The 24,148-nt window shown below is 36.0% G+C and overlaps 1 protein-coding gene across 2 annotated transcripts in view; it reads right to left on the reverse strand.

Annotated features, from left to right (window-relative positions):
- The window catches only part of NUCB2 (nucleobindin 2), a 52,038-nt gene that overhangs the window by 12,171 nt on the left and 15,719 nt on the right, over window positions 1-24,148 (reverse strand). For both annotated transcript variants that reach the window (XR_016038991.1, XM_088843051.1), the window contains exons 3-12: window positions 21,189-21,332; window positions 20,190-20,297; window positions 16,298-16,424; window positions 10,831-10,934; window positions 9,620-9,805; window positions 9,238-9,328; window positions 8,598-8,656; window positions 8,408-8,500; window positions 7,174-7,263; window positions 137-307 (exon numbers count right to left, since the gene is read on the reverse strand). Coding sequence is in view for 1 of the 2 variants with exons in the window: in XM_088843051.1 (XP_088699177.1) it covers window positions 137-307; window positions 7,174-7,263; window positions 8,408-8,500; window positions 8,598-8,656; window positions 9,238-9,328; window positions 9,620-9,805; window positions 10,831-10,934; window positions 16,298-16,424; window positions 20,190-20,297; window positions 21,189-21,332 (1,173 nt within the window). In the remaining variant the exon portion in view is untranslated. The remainder of the gene's footprint in view (window positions 1-136; window positions 308-7,173; window positions 7,264-8,407; window positions 8,501-8,597; window positions 8,657-9,237; window positions 9,329-9,619; window positions 9,806-10,830; window positions 10,935-16,297; window positions 16,425-20,189; window positions 20,298-21,188; window positions 21,333-24,148) is intronic.

The following is a 24,148-nucleotide window of genomic DNA, read 5'->3' on the forward strand; positions in this document are numbered from 1 at the left end:
AGTCAACAATGCCATTTAAAAAATACTAAAATTTAAAATATAACACCTAATTGAAATATTATAGTAGAAAAACAGAGGCATGTAGCAAAGACCCTAGAATCCTTTTGAATGCCCCAAGCCTTTTACAAAACACCACCTGATGGTATTCCAGCTTCTGAGCCTCAAGTTGGTCATGCTGACGTTGCAGTTCTTCTTTTTGTTTCTGAAGCTCATCTGCCTTTTCCTTAAGTTTACTTTCTTGTACGGAGATAAGATTTTCATATTCTTTCAGTTCTTCCTCTGTGAAGAACTGTTGCTGGTCCAATGTCTAAAAGACAAAAAAAAATGAGAAAAGAATAACCTTAGAAATCAAACAAAAAGCTCTGATTCAGCTTTCAAATTCTGTGATTAACAAAGTACAAAAGAATATCTATAGTATTATATCTTTGGGGTAAAAAAGAAGGGGAAAAAGAAAATATATATTTATATTTATCCAAGCAAAAAGTATGACAGGAGGAAAAAATCCAGAAACTACTGAAACTGGTTACTGGTCCATGAATCAAGGGAAATTGGAATTGGTCAAAGAGGAGATGGCAAAAGTGAACATCAACATTTTAGGAATCAGTGAACTAAAATGGACTGGAACGGACAAATTTAATTCAGATGACCATTATATCTACTATTGGGGCAAGAATCCCTTAGAAGAAATGGAGTACCCTCATAGTCAACAAGAGTTTGAAATGCAGTACTTGGGTGCAATCTCAAAAATGACAGAATGATCTCTGTTCGTTTCCAAAGCAAACCACTCAATATCACAGTAATCCAAGTCTATGGCCCAACCAGTAATGCTGAAGAAGCTGAAGTTGAACGATTCTATGAAGACCTACAAGACCTTCTAGAACTAACACCCAGAAAAGATGTCCTTCTCATCACAGGAGGCTGGAATGCAAAAGTAGGAAGTCAAGAGATACCTGGAGTAATAGGAATATTTGGCCTTGGAGTACACAATGAAGCAGGGCAAAGGCTAACAGAGTTTTGCCAAGAGAACGCACTGGTCTTAGCAAATACCCTCTTCCAACAACACAAGAGAAGACTCTACACATGGACATCACCAGATGATCAATACCAAAATTAGATTGTTTATATTCCTCGAAGCCAAAGATGGAGAAGCTCTGTATAGTCAGCAAAAACAAGACTGGGAGCTGACTGTGGCTCAGACCATGAACTCGTTATTGAAAAATTCAGACTTAAATTGAAAAATATAGGGAAAACCACTAGACCATTCAGGTATAACCTAAATCAAATCCCTTACGATTATACAGTGGAAGTGACAAATAGATTCAAGGGATTAGATTGCCTAAAAAACTATGGATAGAGGTTTGTAACATTGTACAGGAGGCAGGGATCAAGACCATCTCCAAAAAAAGAAATGTAAAAAGGCAAAATGGTTCTCTGAGGAGGCCTTACAAATAGCTGAGAAAAGAAGAGAACCTAAAGGCAAAGGAGAAAATGAAGATATACCCATTTGAATGCAAAGTTCCAAAGAATATCAAGGAGAGAAGAAAGCCTTCCTCAGTGATCAATGCAAAAAAATAGACAAAAACAATAGAATGGGAAAGACTAGAGATCTCTTCAAGAAAATTAGAGATACCAAGGGAACACTTCATGCAAAGATGGGCACAATAAAGGACAGAAATGATATGGACCTAACAGAAGAAGATATTAAGCCGAGGTGGCAACAATACACAAAAGAGCTATACAAAAAAGATCTTCATGACCCAGATACACACGATGGTGTGATCACTCACCTAGAGCCAAGCATCCTGAAATGAGAAGTCAAGTGGGCCTTAAGAAGCATCACTGCAAACAAAGCTAGTGGAGGTGATGCAATTCTAATAGAGCTATTTCAAATCCTAAAAGAGGATGCTGTTAAAGAGCCGCACTCAATATGTTAGCAAATTTGGAAAACTCAGCAGTGGCCACAGGACTGGAAAAGGTCAGTTTTCATTCCAATCCCAAAGAAAGGCAATGCCAAAGAATGTTCAAACTATCACACAATTGCACTCATCTCACAGGCTAGCAAAGTAATGCCCAAAATTCTCCAAGTGAGGCTTCAACAGTATGTGAACTGTGTACTTCCAGATGTTCAAGCTGGATTTCGAAAAGGCAGAGGAACCAGAGATCAAATTGCCAACATCTGTTGGATTATTGAAAAAGCAAGAGAGTTCCAGAAAATCATCTATTTCTGCTTTGTTGATCATGCTAAAGCCTTTGACTGTGTGGGTCACGATAAACTGTGGAAAATTCTAAAAGAGATGGAAATACCAGACCAACTTACCTGCCTCCTGAGAAATCTGTATGCAGGTCAAGAAGCAACAGTTAGAACTGGACATGGAACAACAGATGGGTTTCAAATTGGAAAGGATTACCTCAAGGCTGTATATTGTCACCCTGCTTATTTAACTTATATGCAGAGTACATTATGTGAAATGCCAAGCTGGATGAAGCACAAGCTGGAATCAAGATTGCCGGGAGAAATATCAATAACCTCAGATACGCAGATGACACCATTCTTATGGCAGAAAGTGAAGAACTAAAGAGCCTCTTGATGAAAGAGGAGAGTGAAAAAGTTGGCTTAAAACTCAACATTCAGAAAACTAAGATCATGGCATTCAATCCCATTCAGTTCAGTTCAGTTCAGTTCAGTCGCTCAGTCGTGTCCGACTCTCCACGACCCCATGAATCACAGCACGCCAGGCCTCCCTGTCCATCACCAACTCCCGGAGTACACTCAAACCCATTACTTCATGACAAATAGATGGGGAAACTGGAAACAGTGGCTAACTTTATTTTGGGGGGGCTCCAAAATCACTGCAGATGGTGATTGCAGCCATGAAATTAAAAGACACTTACTCCTTGGAAGGAAAGTTATGATCAACCTAGACAGCATATTGGACTGCAAGGAGATCCAACCAGTCCATTCTAAAGGAGATCAATCCTGGGTGTTCATTGGAAGGACTGATGCTAAAGCTGAAACTCCAATACTTTGGCCACCTCATATGACGAGTTGACTCACTGGAAAAGACTCTGATGCTGGGAGGGTTTGGGGGCAGGAGGAGACGGGGACGACAGAGAATGAGATGGCTGGATGGCATCACCGACTCGATGGACATGAGTTTGAGTGAACTCCAGGAGTTGGTGATAGACAGGCAGGCCTGGCGTGCTGTGATTCATGGGGTCCCAAAGAGTCAGACACAACTGAGCAACTGAACTGAACTGAACTGAGACAGCATATTAAAAAGCAGAGACATTACTTTGCCAACAAAGGTCCGTCTAGTCAAGGCTATAGTTTTTCCAGTAGTCATGTACGGATGTGAGAGTTGGACTCTGAAGAAAGCTGAGCACAGAAGAATTGATGCTTTTGAACTGTGGTGTTGGAGAAGACTCCCGAGAGTCCCTTGGACTGCAAGGAGATCCAACCAGTCAATCCTAAAGAAAATCAGTCTTGACATTCATTGGAAGGACTGATGCTGAAGTTGAAACTCTAATACTTTGGCCACCTGATATGAAGAACTGACTCATTGGAAAAGACCCTGATGCTGGGAAAGACTGAAGGCAGGAGGAGAAGGGAACAACAGAGGATGAGATCATTGGATGGCATCATCAACTTGATGGACCCGAGTTTGAGCAAGATCCAGGAGTTGGTAATGAACAGGGAAGCCTGACATTCTGCAGTCCATGGGATTGCAAAGAGTCGGACAGGACTGAGCAACTGAACTGAACTGAATGAGATTGGTTACCTACAGAATAGAGAACTGTGTGTTAAGGACAAAGACAATGTGAGAAAGAAAATCATACTTCTTTGAATAAATCTTTTTTGCACAGATGTGATTGCTGGTAATATGTCAGTGTTTCACATGCTCAATAAATAAATAAAATCCATAAAAACAGAAAACTTCTCCATATTGAATACAAATAGAAACAAATAAATAATACTTTTAAGTGAACAAAGTACTTCACAGAAGGGGAAGGGGAAAAAAAGAACTAATCCAAGAAACTTGTGATCACAGTATTTGGACTATATGCGCTTAGGCTAAAACAATGACAAAAAATGCAAACAAAGATTAAAGTCTGGTTTTTCAGAGATATTGATTAGCAACTCTGAAACTCTTTGTAAATCCTATGATTGAAGAAATAAGTAAATATTATTTCCATGAAAAACTTTACAAATATTCCCTTGGTCCTGGTAATACTACTTTGAGAATCTATTTTATAAAATAATCCTGAACACAGAATAACTTTATAAAAAAAAGTGTTAATAGCAGCACTATCTTTTTAAGTAACATTAAAAGACTGGAAATAACCTAAATGTCTAACCCTCAGAAAATAGTTAAGTACCTCCAAAGTTATTAAAACAATGCTTTCCAATACTTTTGATATGATGTTGAATGATTTTTTTAAAGGATTCTGGCAGTGGATTAGACAAGTTACTTTTCATATTACCAAAGCTAAAATAGTAATTTTACATTGGGAGAATCTGGATGACACCACCTTAACCAAATAATCAAAGTTAACCTAGCCAGTTATGGAAATAATCAGCAGCATATGCTTCTTGATATGATGCACTTAGCATCACTTCAATGATATTCCTACCAAAAGTAGGAATCATAAAGAAACAGTGGACAAATTCAAACTGAGGTTCATTCCACATAATAACTGGTCTGTACTTTTTAGAAATATCAGTTACTTCATGCAAATAGAGGGAGAAAAAGAGGGAGGTAGTGACAGATTTCCTCTTCTTGGGCTCTAAAATCACTGCGGATAGTGAATGCAGCCATGAAATCAGAAGACATTTGCTTCTTGGCAAGAAAGTTATAAAAAACCTAGACAGTGTGTTGAAAAGGAGAGACATTACTCATCCGACAAAGGTCTGTATAGTCAAGGCTATGGTCTTCCCAGTGGTCACATACGGCTGTGAGAGATGGACCGTAAAGAAGGCGGGGCATCAAAGAATTGATACCTTTGAACTGTGGTGCTGGAGGAGACTCCTGAGAATCCCTTGCACAGCAAGGAGATCAAACTAGTCAATCTTAAGGGAAATCAACCCCGAATACTCGTTGGCAGGACCGATGCTGAAGCTGAAACTCCAGTATTTTTGGTCATCTGATGGGAACAACTGACTCATTGGAAAAGTCCCCGATGCTTGGAAATATTGAGGGCAGGAGAAGAGGGTATTGGAGGATTAAATGGCCGGATGGCATCACCAATGCAATGGACATGAACTTGGGCAAACTTCGGGAGATGGTGAGGGACACAGTGGCCTGGTGTGCTGCAGTCCATGGGGTTGCAAAGTTGGACACAACTGGGCGACTGAACAACTTTTTAGAAATATCAATGCTATGAGATACAAAGACTCAGAAACTTTCAGATTCAACGACACTAGAAAGGCAGTACAACTAAATCCAGTGCATGATCTTGGATTTTCCTTTGTAAAGGACAATACAGGGAAAACTGACAAAAATCTCAATAGAATCTAGAGATTAGAGAGTAGTATTGTGTGTAGCATTGATAATCTTACTGTGATTATATAAGATAAATCTTTGCAGAAAAAACACCCTCAGGTATTTAAGGTTAAAGCAGCATCATGTGCAACTCTAAAAAAAAAAAAGGTGTTCAGGAATTCCTTATTTATTCTTGCAGCTTTTTTTTGTAAATCTGAAATTAAGTCAAAGTTAAAGAGGTATGTAATTATCTATTGATCCAGTTCACCAGAAGCACTCAAGGAAATTCATGTTCAAATAATCTGAGCATTCTTCTTCTTCACAATGTCCAGAAATAGTTCAAATGTTAGACAAAACCTTAAAACAAAAAAGAAGCTGATTTATTTAACTTCAAACTAAGATGACCAATTGTTCCAATTTGTCCAAGACCATCCAGGTTAAAACACTGAAAAGTTACACATCCTGGGAAATTCCTCAATCCAAGGTAAACCAGGACAGTTGGCCACCTTATTTCAAACTAACTTAAAAGGTGAAAGAGAAAGTGAAGTCGCTCAGTCGTGTCCGACTCTTTGCAACTCCATGGACTATAGCCCACCAGGCTCCTCAGTCCATGGAATTCTCCAGGCAAGAGTACTGGAGTGGGTTGCCATTTCCTTCTCCAGGGGATCTTCCTGACCCAGGAATCGAACCCGGGTCTCCCGCATTGCAGGCAAACACTTTACCATCTGAACCACCGGGAGGTGCTAAAAAGGTAATTTTATTTTATATAGGAAAAGACAATGTTATCTTTTCAGTCTACTTTGGTTGGTACCTCTCAACCATTCTTTTCAAGATGTGTCTGCACTCACTTATACACAGTAAACTATGGTATAAATTCAAATACCTTTGGCGGGGAGCAATTTGGCAGTTATGTTTAGAAACTAAAACCTGCTCATAAAACTTGAGAAAAGTTCTATTCCTAGGAATTAATCTTAGGAAAATCATCACAGATGCCCCAAAATGCATGAACAAATGGATAGTTATCACAGTGTTATTTATCACAGTAAAAAAAAAAGTCTAAATCTGGAAGAATGGCTATAAAAATTATGCTATCACACAACTTCATGCTAAGTAGTCATTTTTTAAATCATGATTTTGAGACGAGGCTTTGGAAATTTTTCATGAAATATCACTAAATTTTACAAAACAGAATTTCACAAAGTCATTTATATAGTATAAAGCCATTTAAAACATATATTGACATCAATTTATGCATATATGTAAACTAAAAATGGGACAGACACTATTTATACACTGTATGCTATATATATGCATATACTAAATACACAAAGGATTTCCAAACTTGCATAACACAATGCATAATTTGTGTCTACTTCTGGATGGTACAATTACATGTAACTTCCAATTCACTCTTCAAATGTATCCATATTTTTAATTTTCAAGAATGAACATTATTTTACACTTAAGTACAACTTTAAAAAGACTTCTAATTACATGCAATGTGATTACTAGTAGAGATCAGCTGCCGCAGCTTTTCAAAAAATCAAGTTCATTATTTTATAGTGACATTTTATGTGAAAAGCCAAGATGGTAAAATTATCCATTCAAACATAATGGCAAATAAAAGTTAAAAGGGAATAAACTGATATAAATTTCTTGAACCATACATCCCATTTTAAGTAGGTTCTCTTACCTCCCAGCTATCCGGCTCTAAGAACTCCTTCTTTTCTGTAGCCTTTAAAAATTCCTCTAGTGTCACCAATCGGTCTTTGTTAGTATCAACCTGATTAAAGGAAAATGTATATGTAAAATAAAATAACTCTTTCTCGTTATTTAGACGCTAGAAATTCTTCTAATAGATGCCGCTACATAAACATACAGCAATTAGCATTAGCCTAACATCCATAGAAACTGAGGGAAAAAACCCAAAACAGAACACTCAATATCATACTAGAATCAGAAAATAAATAACTTTCTCTTCTATATAATTCAAATTTGAAAATACCTGAAATCCCCAAAGATCACCAAGTTTGAGTCTGCTGATACGACTGGTTAGACTAACATTATTTTCCTTCCTCCCTACACCATTTATAATTCCTTTTGAAGCTAAGTGCTTGCGCAACAATCTTTTCAGAAAGAGGACTTTTTAAAGCAAGAATAAAGGAGTTTAAGTTAAATGCTCACAGCATTTTTTTCCTAAAAACAAACAACTAACTAAATCAAAGATGAAGTTGACAACCTTTCCAAATCCTTTTCAGTGGCTCTTATAGACTATGGCAAATTCAGTTACAAAATTGAACTCTATGATGGCCAAAGAAATTGAATTGTTATGTAAGATGCCAGCACTCAACAGAAATCCCAATTTACCATCAATAGCTCAAATATCAGGTGAAAATCACTGAAGCAAAGCAGTGGGCTGGGGAATTCCCTGGTGTATAGCAGTTAGGACTCCATACTTTCACTGCCAAGGGTTTGGGTTCAAGCCATGGTCAGGGAACTAAGATCCCATAAGCTAATCGCACAAGCTAATGACACAAGCTGTGCAGTACAGACAAACAAAAACTGTGGGCTTAAGTTATCCTGTCTATGATAGCTCTTTCAGAATTTTTAGCTTAATAACATGAGCAAGAAATAAATATTTGTTGTTATAAACCATTAAGGCATTGAGTTTTTAATTTCTTAGCAAAAATTAATTTTTTACTCCTAAAGAATGTTTTATAGCATTCTTTTATATGCAGAGCATCTTAATCTTTTTAAAGTAGTTACAAAATAATTTTATTTACACTAAGGGAATCTACTAACTGTTATGAATCAAAAATGCAAAATACAATTATGTATCTATTCTATTTGCTTTCCATTTAACAATAAGATTTATTGCAAGAACTCGAATAATCCGCAGAAGTAACAGGTAAACATTTCAAACATACCTCATTCATTACATGTTCCCTCATTCTAAGCCTTTCTTCCTCCATTTCTACCATATCATCCTCTTCATTTTTGGGGTCATATACTTTCTCCAACTAAAAAGAAAATTTTAAAACCAACATAAAAGAAAGGAAGATAATAGAAGGAAAAAAGAGAGAGCAAAGCCACTGAATACTTAATGAACTCATTTACCTCTTTAGTAAATAGGGCTTCTAATTCTTGTTCATCTAGGAAGCCATCACTATTGACATCTAAAGTTTAAAAGTTACAAATGCAAAAACTGATTTTAATGCCTTAGAAAATAGATAATTAAAGTACAAATAATTACAAGTGGTTTACAAAAATATTACTTACATAAAGCATCAACATGCTACAGAAAAAGGTTTCTTTATTTTTATGAAGCCTCCGATCAGTCCAACTGATAACAATTCACTACTTATAATTCACCATAGTTATTAAGAAAAATATATGTTAACCAATTTTTCCCAAAATATAAAGCAATGTGCTTTAAGACTATATTTTAATATTACAGCCTAAAGTCTGTTAAATGCAACCTAGCTAATCACAGAAATACCTTCACTTTACAGAGAAACTTGCAGTAAGTCATATAATGATTCAAAAATAAAAGCAAGTATAAAGATAGCTACTGAACTAAAATATTTTATACTGCAGACCAGTAATAAAGACTATAACATTACCCTTGAGAAAAACTCTAAATATTTACTATCAATAGGACTCAATTAGAAAAGTTTAATAGAAATCAATTAAGATTAAAACATCTATTATTTTTCAAATAGAAGCTATAAATAGTAATATTTGTATCAACTGTTACCATGTAATTTGAAAAATGTCTTGGGGTCGAAGTCATTAGGATCCAATCCATCAGCCTCTTCCCATACTTCTTTAAGTTGATCTTTGCTTCCCTGTGAATCAATTTTAAAAAAACATATAAACTGTAATCCATATATAGAGACTCAAATGCAAAATTGAAAAACTATAAAAAATTAACTCAAGATTTTAAGAACTAATACTATGATAAAATTCTACTATCTGGCACAAAGAAGTATCTTCATTTAATTATAATTTTATATATATTTTGTTTTGTTTTAATTAATTTATTTATTTTTAATTGAAGGATAATTGCTTTACAATATTGTGTTGGTTTCTGCCATATATCAACATGAGTCAGCCATAGGTAAAGTCACAGTCCTTACTGGATGATTAACTTTAGGATGATTTTCATGCTTTTTCTTCATTTCTGCAAATTCAGATTCTTCTTCTTTTCTCTTTTCTTCACTCAGTGTTTTTAAATATTCTCTCCTTTCATGTTCCTTCATCATTTCATATTTTTTAAATTCTTCATGCCGAGCCTTATCATAGTGTTCCAGATCACTTGTAGCCTACAAAGCAATATTTAAATTAAATAAGAAGATGTGCTTAAAACTATAAATAAAAGCTTTCTTCCATATAGCATACTCTCTAACAGAAGGTAGTATAGGAGGGCTAAAACATACTCAACTTTCATTTTAAATTCTGCCCTTCTAATTTAGTCATTATTATTGTCAGAGATGGGCTTCCCAGGTGGCTCAGTGGTAAAGAATCCGTCTGCCGATGTAGGAGACAAGGTTCACGCTCTGGGTCGGGAAGATCCCCTGGAGAAGAAAATGTCAACCCACTCCAGTATTCTTGCCTGGGAAATCCCATGGACAGAGGAGCCTGAGGGCAACAGTCAGTCCACGGGCTCAAAAAAGGAGTTGGACATGACTTAGCAACTAAACCAATTAACACTATCAGAGGTGTAGGCATTCAAAGAAGCTAAAAGTTCAAAGCTAGTTTCAACCTTAGAAAGTTCCGCATAAGCAAGTAATATATAAATTTACTTTAAAAAGAAGAAAAAGGAAGAGACTGTATCAAAGCTGTACCATATAGAGAACTAGAATGGTTTCTAACAACTTAACTAAACATCTAGTCTGCTAATTCCATACAGTACAACACAGGAAGTCTATGAACGGCTACCTAAAATTCCTGAGGCCAGATGTGTTTCAGAATCTTCAAGATTTTAGAAAAGATATATGGCATATATGCAATATTATGTAACACCCATGAAGAGTATAAATAGATTAGTACTTCCTTATCAAAATCTACAAGTACTCATATTAAGTAAGCTAGGAAAAAACTATAAATAGCCTTACTAGAAGTCAAGCCAGTTTTCCATTTTGATAGTATTTTGGATTTTGGAATCGTTGGCAAGGGATTACAGATCTGTATGTCCACATTATTATCAGTACTAATAAGAGTTACACTATCTCCCTTTAAAGATATTCTAAAGAGTATACAAAAGTTATACTACCACTTCATGGAATTTGTCAAATTACAAAATCTCAAAGGTACAATAAAAACAATACATTTTGACAATTATTCTCACCGCTTTGATTAGCATATCTAAATCTGTAGATTCAAACTTGTCAGGATTCAGGTGGTTTAGATGATCAAATTGTTTTAGAAGAGCATGGTGGTCTATACCTGTATCTGAAAGAAAATGAGAAAACTGTAAACAATAAGTTACTAGAAAAGCTAGAATCATTAGTTAATATAAATGATACATAAGAATAAAAATTCATATTTTATAAGAAAATTTGACATTTTAGATTAAAGGTTAATTTTTTTAATAATATTGTATACATTGTTATTCTAGGCAAAGATAATATCCTTGAATCGGGAATGAAATACAATTTAATGTGTGCATTTTAATATTATTTCAAGAAAGACTAGTTGACTATCAGTATAACAGTAAAAACTTTTTTTTTCTTTTTAATTTATTTTTTTATTGTAGGCTAATTGCTTTATAGAATTTTGTTGTTTTATGTCAAACCTCAACATGAATCAGTCACAGTTATACATATCTCCCCTCCCTTTTGAACCTCCCTCCCATCTCTTTCCCCATCCCACCCCTCTAGGTTGATACAGAGCCCCTGTTTGAGTCTCCTGAGCCATACAGCAAATTCCCGTTGGCTATCTATTTTACTTATGGTAATGTAAGTTTCCATGTTACTCTTTCCATACATCTCACCCTTTCCTCCCCTCTCCCCATGTCCCATATATTCATCAACAGGGTTCTGGTAAATAAATTATGATATATCTATATAATGGAAATATATGCAGCTGCTAAAAAAAAAAAAAGATGGTCTCTGTGTATTAATACAGAAAGATCTCCAAAATATATTATTAAAGAAAAAATACATGGCACAAAATGTATATTGCATATATCTTTTGCATAAAAAGAGAGGAAAAATGAGAACTTTTATTTGTATTTGCTTATATATGAATAAAGAAACTCAGGAAGGATGGTATTAAGGGGGCAGTGGAAACTAATAATGTACAAAACTATCCAGGAACTTTCTTAATACTCTCTTGTTTTAAACCATATGCATCTCTTGCCTACTTTAAAAATTACACCACCACCCCCAATCCCTGTGGCTCAGGTGGTAAAGAATCCACCCACAATGCAGGAGACCTGGGTTTGATCCCTGGGTTGGGAAGATCCCCTGGAGGAGGGAAAGGCTACCCACTCAAGTATTCTGGTCTGGAGAACTCCATGACCTGTATAGTCCATGGGGTTACAAAGAGTCAGAAATGACTGAGCAACTTTCACTTTCAAATTCAGTTCAGTTCAGTTCAGTCGCTCCGTCGTGTCCGACTCTTTGAGACCCCATGAATCACAGCACGCCAGGCCTCCCTGTCCATCACCAACTCCCAGAGTTCACTCAAACTCATGTCCATCGAGTCGGTGATGCCATCCAGCCATCTCATTCTCTGTCGTCCCCATCTCCTCCCACCCCCAATCCTTCCTAGCATCAGACTCTTTTCCAGTGAGTCAACTTGTCACATGAGGTGGCCAAAGTATTGGAGTTTCAGCTTTAGCATCAGTCCTTCCAATGAACACCCAGGATTGATCTCCTTTAGAATGGACTGGTTGGATCTCCTTGCAGTCCAAGGGACTCTTGAGAGTTTTCTCCAGCACCACAGTTGAAAAGCATCAATTCTTCGGCGATCAGCTTTCTTCACTTTCAAATTAAGAAACATTAAGTCCTTCTTCAAATTATCAGAAATTTTAACTCATAAATTGTGAATCAAGGAGAAAATATCCATAACTTTTCTCAGGATGTAAGACAGCTTACTTTAGATAATGAAATCTAGCCCGTTTTGGAATAAAGAAAACATTGCCAAGATTAAGGAGATGGAAGTCGTCTAAATGCAAAGAAATCTCAAACCACCTTAGGCCTGGCTTCAAGGACAGAATTGCCTTGTGTGTCTGACTACATGAAGTAGGGTGGTATGAGTTAATTTACCTCTCACTGATGTCCTTAGTTTCAGGATAATGAGTATTTGGTACTTGTTTTCTAAATCTATTCAGAGAGTTTACCCACTACACTGAAGTGAAGTGAAGAAGTGAAGTGAAGTCACTCAGTCATGTCTGACTCTTTGCGACCCCATGGACTGTAGCCTACCAGGCTCCTCCATCCATAGGATTTTCCAGGCAAGAGTACTGGAGTGGGTTGCCGTTTCCTTCCCCAGAGGATCTTCCCGACCCAGGCATCCATCAAACCTGGGTCTCCCACATTGTAGGAAGATGCTTTGCCAAATGGCTTTTTTCCAAATGGCTATTTACCGTCTGAGCTACAGGGGGTCCCCAACCTCCAGGACCTAATGCCTGATAATCTGAGGTGGAATGAATGAATGAATGGAAGTCGCTTGGTCGTGTCCGACTCTTTACAACCCCATGGACTATACAGCCCATGGAATTCTCCAGGCCAGAATACTGGAGTGGGTAGCCTTTCCCTTCTCCAGGGGTCTGAGGTGGAGGCAATGTAATAATAATAGAAATAAAGTATACAGTAAATGTAATGCACTTGAATCATCCTGAAACCATCCCCACCACCACCAGTCTATGGAAAAATTGTCTTCCACGAAGCTGGTTGTTGGTACCAAAAAGTTTGGGAACCACTGCTCTACACAATTTCTCCAATATGATCCATTGACCAGAGGAATATGTTTAAAATGCATATTACTTATCCCCAGAATCAGTATATATAGAGGTGAGATTTAGTAATTTATATTTTTAAACTAGCTCCCCAGGTGATTTTTATGCAACTGGAGTTTAAAAACTGATACTCTTTCCTTAGTAAATATTCAGATATTTATTGATGACAATGAACCACCCAGATAACCAACCTGTACAGGCATATTACAAGGATACAGGAGCCAGCTTGAAGGGTATCTCACTTGCCAAATCTGGCCCCTGGGTTTTAATTCATAATTAGAAAGGCCATTCCAAGACAATAAAGGAATTCACTTATGTTGTCAACTTTGCTTTTATGGTTTTATTTTCTATACTTAAATCTTTGATTTACATAAGCACTTATCCTGATATATATGATATAAATCTATAACTTTTTCCAAATGGCTATCAACTCTATTAAGACCACTTATCTCACTAATGAGATACCACCTTTAATGCAAACTAAATTCCATATGTATTGAATTCTATTTCTGGAATTTTTATTTTGTTTCACTGGTCCTACTTACATGACAAAATCATACAGTTCTAATGTCTGATGTTCAGTGATATGTTTTGATATCTAATACATCAAGTCCTTCTTTGTTCTTCTTAAAAGGCATATTGCTTTTCTTGCTTGTTTCCCTTTTCATATGAATTTTAAAATTAACTTGGCCAGTACCAGGGGAAAAATGTACATCCTTTTTTATTTGGATCCTGTTAAATTTATAAATTAACCTAGGAAGAATTGACATGTTTATAATGCTGAGTTTTGTATCAGAAAAATGCTTTGTCTTCCTTGTTTTTTCAAGTCTACTTTTGTGTCTTTCAGGAGCATTTTCAAGTTTTTATCTGTAAGTCTTTCACATCTCTTAATAGGTTTATTTTGGGTATTTTATTTTTGTTGGTATTGTGAATAGTCTTCTCTTCCATTACATCTCCTAACTGGCTGTTGTTTGCATATATGAAAAAACACTGATTTCTATATATTGCTTGTGTGCATGCTAAGTTGTTTCAGTTGGATCCGTCTCTTTGAGACCCTATGGACCATAGACCACCAGGCTTCTCTGTTCATGAGATTCTCCAGGCAAGAATACTGGAGTGGGTTGCCATTCCCTCCTCCAGGGTATCTTCCCTACACAGGGATTAAATTCGTGTCTCTTACATCTCCTACATTGGCAGGAGGGTTCTTTACCACTAGCACCACCTGGGAAGCCCTCTGTGTATTGTTTACCTTGCTGAATTTTCCTGTTGCATATACTAAGTCTTTCAGACAATTAGTTTTCCAAGTGCCTATTATCTGCAAATAGAAATTATTTTATTGCCTACTTTCCATTTATTTCACCTCCAATTTTTACATTTGTATAATTGCTTTGATTAGTACCTCCAATACGATATTAATTAGTAGTGGTGACACAGCGAGTATCATTGTTTTGTTTCTGATTTTAGTTAAAATATATATTTGTGTTTCTCCAATAAGTATGTGTAGCTGAGCTGGATATATGTGATCATGTTACAGAAGTATCTATTGATTACTATTTTATGACTTTTAAAAAATTAATTAGATGTGTTAATTCTTGTCAAATGCCTTTTCTGAATATATGGAGGTGATCATATGAACTTTCTTTGAGATATCTTCACATTTCAAAAACTCTGCTTCTTAGGTGTGTAATCTCCTCATTGTCTAAAATTAGAATATGGGAGGATAAATAGGCAGAGCCAGAGGAGTTTTAGGGCAGTAAAACTACTCTGTATGATACTATAATGGTAGATACATGTCATTATAAATTTACCTGGACCCATAAACTGTACAACACCAAGAGTGAAATATAAACTATGGATTTGGGGGTGTCATGATGCGTCACTGTAGGTTCATCAGTTGCTAGGAGATGTTGGTATTGGGGTAGGCTGTGAACGTTTGGAGACAGGGTTATATGGGAAATAGCCATACCTTCCCCTCAATCTTGCTATGAACCTTATATTGTACCAAAAATAATTATCTTAATTTTTTTTAAAAATTGAGGGGCATTCCCTAGTGGTCCAGTGGTCTAGAGTATACACTTTCAATGCAGGGAGCCCAAGTTCGATCCTTGGTTAGGGAACTAGATCCCACGTGCCACAGTGAAGTTCAGAGATACCCCATGCCACAACTAAGACCAGGCACAGCCAAGGAAATGCATAAATAGATAAATATAATTCTTTTAAATACAAATTTGAAAGATTTATTCCAATTAATTATTTGTCCTTTGACTTCACAAGTTGTTTTGTCATCAAAAATTTTTTTCTTCCTGTATCTACACATATAATAATTTATAATATTAGATTTTCTAAAAAGTTAATCTTGCATTCCTAAAATAAATCCACTTGCTATGACAGAGTATCCTTTTAACATCCAATAATTTTGGTTTTGGCACCAATACATGATAAGAACGTGGAAGTTTTCTTCTTCATTTGTGCTCTGGAATACTTTAAATAGCACTGACAATCTGCCCTCTAATGGTTTAGTGGAATTGCTTTTGGCATTGTCTGAACCTGGTGTTTTTGTGGAGCTAGCTCTGACAATTTTTCTATTTCATCTATGGAAATTGTTCTGATTAGTTTCTCTCCCCTACTTTCTTTTGGTCTTCTTTGATGTTATTTTTCCTTTTTAAAGCAATGGCTTAATTCATTATTTTTCATTATTTAAGGGCAATCATTTTGATTTTTGCATGACATTTTAAAAATTAAAGAGAAGCCAAATCAATTCTAACATTAAATTTTGACTAAAGGAACATGGTCTGTAAGCTGACCTCAAAACCAAATATTGGAATTTTCTGACCTTTTCTTTAGCACTTACCTTGAAAAGAATCTAATTTAGCTTTAATCAGCATTCTTAACCTTGCCACTTCTTGCCTTTTCAGTTCATCAAGTTTTGTCCTCACATGGTGACTTACTAAATCCAGTTCTTTGCTTAGCCTCCCACTCTGTTAACAAAAATGATAAATTAATGTTATCTATTCCATTGCATTTTTAGATAAGATATATCTAAAATAGGGTTATGATAAAGTAGTGATTAAATACTTTGACTAATTGAGATAAATTTGATATTACAAACAACATTTCTTTCAGAAGAAATTCAGTTTCTAACTCTAAATTAAGGCATCTAAAAGCCATAATTAAAGCAAAAACAAGAAACTCAAAAAGTAACTTAAATTGTAAAATGGTACAGCCACTTTGGAAAACAATTTGACAATTCCTCAAAAAGTTAAACATTGAGTTACCATATGATCCTGCATAGATCCATTCCTAGATATATACCTAAAGAGTAGAAACATATGTTCACATAAAGTCTTAAATATGAATGTTCACAGCAGCATTTTTCACACTAGCCAAAAAGTAGAAATAACCCAAATGTCCATCAACTGATGAATTGATAAAATATGGAATAGCCATATAATGGAATATACCAATACATGCTGCAATATGCTGAACATTGACACCACTATGCTAAGTCAAAGAAGCCAGGCACAAAAGGCCAAATTTTGTATAATCCACTCATATGAAATGTCCAGAACAGGCAAAACCACAGAGATAGTAAGTAGATTAATGTTGTCCAGGGGCTGAGGAGAGGAAAGGGGGAGAGATTGTTTAATGGATATACGGTTTCATTTTAGAAGAAATAAAATTGTTCTAAAATTAGGTAGTGGTGATGGTTATATAACTCTGTACATATATCAAAACCATTGCACTGTACACTTTAAAGGGGAAAATTTTATGGTATATTAATTATATTTTGATAAAGCTTTTTTAAGTACATAGCTTCCTTAAGCTTTAGTCATTTCATATATAAAAATCTTATCAAATTCATCTTTTTTAGGTTATCTCCTTTGATTACTTTTTTCATAGATGAATATATACATGCTTCAAAATTTAAGAAACAAAATAGTTAGTGGTTTACTTTCTCTTTTTATAAATGCATTTGCAATCATAAACTGCAAGTCTAACTAGCAATCAGGCACACAAACCCTTCAGGATTGAGTCAAGGGGGCCTGCCGAGGAAGGGAAGGTAAAGAAACTCCACAAGGGAGACCAAGAAAGAATGTTCAGAGTGGAGGAAGGGGAGCCAAGAGAACAGTCTGTTACAGAAGCAAAAAGAGTAGTATATTTCAAGGAGAGATGGTCACTATTATTGATAAAACAATAGTTCTCAAGAGGAAGCACCAATGTCACTTGGGAACCTCAGATCTGCAGGCCCTAGACTTACTGAATCATAAATGCGGGAGGTGGGGCCCAGAAATCCATTTTAACAATTTAAAATTTTGAGAACCACTGAGATAAAATAAAGGAGTCCAGTAAGAAGAGTAATAGAATGTGTTCATTAGATCCAGCAATTAGGAAGTCATGACATCCTTCACAAAAGTACACTCAGGGAAGTGGCGCAGGCAATGCCATGATCCTCCCAGTTATCACTGTTTGGTGTGGAAAGAAATGTAGTATGAGTCTCCTTTCAAAATGCTTAGCTCAAAAGGAAAGGGCAACTTCTAACTTTTTTTCCAGTTTTTCCTGAGAAAAGAGGAACTGCCTAGCTGTTTGTAATGATTCTGTTGGGTTGGGTTTTGTTGTCTAGTTTTACTCATTTCTTTTTAATTAAATAACTGTTTAACTTACTCCATTTTGTCTCCCCCCCTTACCTGAATCAACCCCACAAAGAAAAGGACCTGACTGTGAAAGGAAGACAGTTGTAAAAGTATTCCCACACCAAATAAGACAAGCTAGTTGCCTTCTTTTCCCTGGTTATCTCTATATAGTAAGTCCCATTATCCACATTTTTGTTAGCCCTCAAAGAATGCTCTTAGTCCTAACTGAAGTATTGTGATAAGAGACGCTGAAAGCTCTATATTAGATACCATTCATCCCAGGAAATTAGTTCCATAGCTCAAATAAATTTTTCAAGGAAACACAAGATTATTCAGGGGATTGTGGGTATTATCTAAGTGAAATAAGTCAGGTAGAGAAAGAAAAATGCTGTCTGACGTATGTGGAATCTAAAAAAACAGAACAACTAAACCAAACAAAAACAGACACAGACATACAGAGAATAAATTGGTGGTTGCCAGAATGGAGGGAGGCTGGGGAAGAAATGAAATGGGTGAAGGGGATCAAGAGGTACAAACTCCCAGATATAAAATAAATAAGCCATGGGGATATAATATACTACATGGGGTGTGCAGTCAATAATATTGTATTAATTTTGTGTGCTGACAGATGGTTACTAGACCTATTGTGGTAATTATTTCCCAAAGTATACAAATGTCAAATCACTATGTCCTAAACATTAAACTAATATAATACCATATATCAAATATATGTCATTTTTTTAAAAAAGTAATTCTAAAATAAAATAAAGATAATTCAAGGGAATTATTGGCATAAGGCTGTTACCATTATCCCAGAAAAGTTCACAGCTTCCAAGAGGAAAGCTGTGAACTAAAAGCCACACACAGGCTCTGATAGTAGCCACAACCTTATGCAGGTCAGGTTTTCAAAACGGGCCCAAACCAGGGACAGAAACTAAAATAAGAAGGATGCTTGATCCAGAATGTTTCCTTCAAATGAAGTTCTCTAATTCTGATTCTAGAAACAGCTGAGATAATTTTTTAGGAAAGTTAAAAACAGATAAAAATAACATAAGCAAACCAATAAAACTATCTTGAGAGATATAACTGAAAGTTTAAAATTAAATCATTGGATTTTTTTTTTTTTTAACTTCTGACTCGAAGATAAACCAAATGGATTCATTACCCTTCAAGGATGGACTTCCCTAGTGGCTCAGATGGTAAAGAATCTCCCTGCAAGGCAAGAGACCCACGTTCAATCCCTGGGTCAGGAAGATCCCCTGGAGAAGGAATGGCAACCCACTCCAGTATTCTTGCCTGGAGAAGCCCATGGACACAGGAGTCTGGAGGGCTACTGTCCATGGGGTCACAAAGAGTCGGACACAATTAAGAGACTACACTTTCACTTTCACCCTTCAAGGATGGGATTTAAAAGAATCTCTCATGTCAGATCTTGTTTTTTACAACCTCTTTTCTTTATTATGAGTACTAAGGAGAGGTCTAGGGCTAAGATAATGTCTAAGAAATGGGTTTCTTAGGACAGAGACAAATTAAACCTCCCCTATTGAGATAAGATATGGGCCATTACATCTTGTATTATTCTGGATCTGATTAAACACCAGAACTAAACTTATTCTAAACCTTGAATAACTTCCTGCTGGCCTCCCATCATGTTTCAAGTCTTTTACCATTATGTACAAGACCCTCTGTCATCTAGCCCATGATTCCTTCCAACCTCATCTTTAGGCCAATCACGGCCTCCACTTCCCAGGCTAGCTTCCAGAAACATTTCCTACTCCCAGTTTCCTATATATCTCCTGCACCTTGGCCTGGGATGCCTCCCAGTGTTTTTCCTTTACTCAGCCACATCTTTAAGCAACAGACATAATCTCTAGGAAGAAAGATGACCCACCTTCCCCCACTGCTTTATACTGAATTAGGTGTTCAATCGTATATCTCCAAAATACATTATACACTTATCATATATTCATTGTAGTAATCTTTTTCTTGGTATCAGTCTCCCCTGAGGGTTCTTTAAGGGCTGCAAATGAGACTCATCTTTGTAATCCCAACACTTAGCTCAGTGTCTGGCATGCTTAACTATTTGTCAAACAATTATTTAATTACATTTACCTTTATTTCCTCTATGTCTGCTTTCTGGAGCTTTTCTCTGAAATGACTATCTGTTTCCAGGACATCAATCACTTGCTTGAGGTATTCATCATAATAAAGTCCAGTATCCTTCAAATTAAGAAACAAACAATAACTCTTCTGAAAGTTTTTCCTTCCCTGTATCTAAAGATCTCAATCCTAAAAAACAAAACAAACAAAAAAATGTCTAGAAAAATGGTATTGAGACAAACTTACTTTGACAGTTGGGGCAGTCAAAGTTAAAACATTATTTCTCAAATGAAGAACGTTGTATCAGAACCAATGTCATGTTTTACTCCTATGTAAAAGCCAATTTTCTATATTGCTTAGACAATGTAGACTTAACCAATAATATTAAAATTATTGAGTTTACCCCATTGTCACCTGTCGCCTTCATTGTTATCTTTCTCTTCTCTGAATATAATGTTTTCTTGACTGGTTATCTCCATCTTGGAAATGTATTATGGTTAACTCTCTTATATACTATCTAATATACTAATTATATATATATATATATATATCTACTATCAGAGAAGGCAATGGCAAGCCACTCCAGTACTCTTGCCTAGAAAATCCCATGGATGGAGGAGCCTGGTAGGCTGCAGTCTGTGGGGTCGCTATGGGTCGGACACGACTAAGCGACTTCACTTTCAATTTTCACTTTCCACTTTCACACATTGGAGAAGGAAATGGCAACCCACTCCAGTGTTCTCGCCTGGAGAATCCCAGGGACGGGGGAGCCTGGTGGGCTTCCGTCTATGGGGTCGCACAGAGTTGGACACGACTGAAGTGACTTAGCAGCAGCAGCATATATCTACTATAACCACATTAAATAAATTTTGTCTAATATTAAACAACAACATATACTTATTCATTATACTTTTTACTACTCTTTGAAAAATAGTTCCTAAATTTCCAATTTTATAAGTATTAACTTAGTTAAAGTTCTCCCCACAAGGTTATCTTTGTCCTTTCACTTACTGGTGGTTCTAGCTTTGCGCTGTCCATAGGCTGAGCAGTTTTTACTTTTGTCTTGTCTATGTCTATAGGCACAGCTTCAAGAGCAGTAAGTGCACACGTAACCAAGAGAAAACAACATTGTGGAAGGGTGGTCCTCCACTTCATCTGAAATAAAGGTACAATTACATTAAGGTTCTGAAAAAACATTTGCAAACTACATATATATACCACATTACCATATTAATACCACATTAATAATGCCACAATTAATAATATAATATACTCAATTTTAGGGAGCTTAATTCTAGGAATTCTAGGAAAGGGGTTAAGAATAGATTATAATGTAAAAATAATGCTTAAAATAGATCACTAAAGAAAATCAGGAAAGAAATGCTTTTCAGCTAAGATTAAAGAGACAAGTAAACAAGATTTTAAAGTTTAAACCGCTTATATAAGAAAACATTTGGTTAATTTAAAAAGCTTCAAATAAAGATGGTAATGAGGGACTCAATTTTTTTTTTTTTAATAAATAGCCCAAGTTTAAGGAAGGGAGAAGGGAAAACTATATATTTTTTTCTCAATTAAAATACTAAAGAGCCAAAATTACTTCTGGATATGATATTTAAATTAGCTTTGATCTAATTTTGAAAGTAATTTGCTCTATGAACATAAATTGATTTAAAAAGGCAAATAACTGGCTACAAATATTCTCTTAACCTTACCAGACATTATTTTATCATAGCCAATGTTGTTCATTGTTCAGTCGTTAAATCATGTCTGACTCTTTGTGACCCCATAGACTGCAGTGTGCCAGGTTTCCCTGTCCTTCACTATCTCCTGGAGTTTGATCAAACTCATGTCCATTAAGTCGGTGATGCCATCCAACCATCTCATCCTCTGTTGCCCTCTTCTCCTCCCACATGTGACAAAGTTCTTTTTGGTCAATAATTTATCAAATAAATAGGTCAATAAAATATCAAGCAGGATGTAACGGGGTTGAAGCAAAAGAGTAACAACTAGTGCTGGTCCCACAATATTATTCAAATCTTGGGCATCCCTGCTGTTCCAGTGGTTAAGAATCCACCTTGCAAGACAGGGGACATCAGTTCAATCCCTGGTCCAGGAAGATCCCACATGCCACTGGGCAACTAAGCCTATGTGCCACAACTACTGAGCCCATGTGCTGCAACTACTGAAGTCTGTATGCCTAGAGCCTGTGCCCCACAAAAAGATAGCCAGAACAATGAGAAGTCCAAGCACCACAACTAGAGAGTAACCCCTGCTCTCCACAGCTAGAGAAAGCCTGCGCATAGCAACCAAGAGCCAGTGCAGCCAAAAACAAATAAATAAATCTTCAAAAAAATATATTGTTCAAATCTTGCTAATTAATTTTCTACTTAATAAGGATATCTGTAGCTCCAGAGGATCTACTACAAGAATTACAATGAATGAAAAGCTCATGCTTAATTTATTTGATACACATAGACTGACAATAGAATCCAAGTAAAAAATAATGGTCTGACCATCAATCTGGAATACGCATTATTTAATTCAGAGACTTCCAAACTTAGCTGGCCAGGGACTTTTTTTTTTTAAGTAACATGTCTTTATCCACATAACACAGTTTGGAAGAATACACTGCCTCATTTTCACCACAACCCTAGGTAGTATATAGCAGTGACTCATCTTACAGATGAAGAAATTTTTAATGGAAATAATTCACTCATACAGCATTGTCTTGAATTAATAAAATCACTAGAATTCACATTTTAGTGCTATTTCTAGTATATCAAAAATTTTAGCATCATTACTGAGATACAATTCACTTGCCATAAAATTCTCCCATCTAAGGTACAGGATTTGTCTATTCTATAAAGATGCTACTCAAAGTCTAGTTCTCAAACCTAAACGATAAAATCATCTGGGAGCTTGTTGGAAATGCAAATTCTCAGGTTGTACCCAAGACTTCTAGAGTCAGAATCCCTGGGGTGGGGACCCTGGAATCTGATTTAACAAACATTCCAAGTGATCCTTACATATATATACTCAAGTCCAAGTACTCCCTCCTTCTCTAGGACACTAGTCCTTCAACACGACTATTGTGAGTAAATGTTACTTATGATGAAATGTTCAGGAGATACTGGCTCAATGAAGTTAAATATGTTCCCATCTTTGTAAGACTTTGAGGACTCGTGACAGGCTACTCGGCGTTAGGAATCTCTAACAGAAGGATGATTTGTTTTTCCACAGAATCTTTTCCTGGCCATGAATCACCTCCTCTTCTCACGATTTTTTATGATAACAAAGGTTTATTTCTCATTCATGCTTCATGCCCACTATAGGTATATGTTTTGCCTTTGTTCTTTTGAGATATAATTTACATGCTATAAAACTTACCCTTTTCAATCGCACAATTCAGTGGTTTTAGGTATATTCACAAGGCTGTGCAATTATCAACATAATCCAATTTTAGAACATTTTCACCATGCCAAAAAGAAACCACGTATCTATTAGCAGTCACTCTCCATTTCCCCTATTCTCAATCTGTGGCAACCATAAATCTGCTTTCAGTCTATATAGATTTGCTTACTCTGGACATTTTATATGAACGGAATTATATAACATATGGCCTTTTCTATATCTGGCTTTTTTCATTTAGCATTATGCTTTCAAGGAACAACCATGTTGTAACATGAATCAGCACTTCATTCGTTTTTTTATAGCTAAATAGATATCCTGCTGTATGGATATTCTACATTTTGTTTATCAGTTCATCAGTTGATGAAAATTTGGGTTGTTTCTGCTTTCTTTTTTTATTAAAGATTACCATAAATGGTCTCCTTTTTTGTTGTTGCTTTACAATTTTATTTATTTATTTATTGGTCACACTCAGTCTTTGTTGCTACGAGTGGGCTTTCTCTAGTTGCAGGGAGTGGGGGCTACTCTTCATTGCAGTGCGCAGGCTTCTCATTGTGGTGGCT

This window comes from Moschus berezovskii, chromosome 14 (genome assembly GCF_049115385.1).
Source record: "Moschus berezovskii isolate FMDL1 chromosome 14, NW_MosBer_1.0, whole genome shotgun sequence".
NCBI classification, from domain to species: Eukaryota; Metazoa; Chordata; class Mammalia; order Artiodactyla; family Moschidae; genus Moschus; species Moschus berezovskii.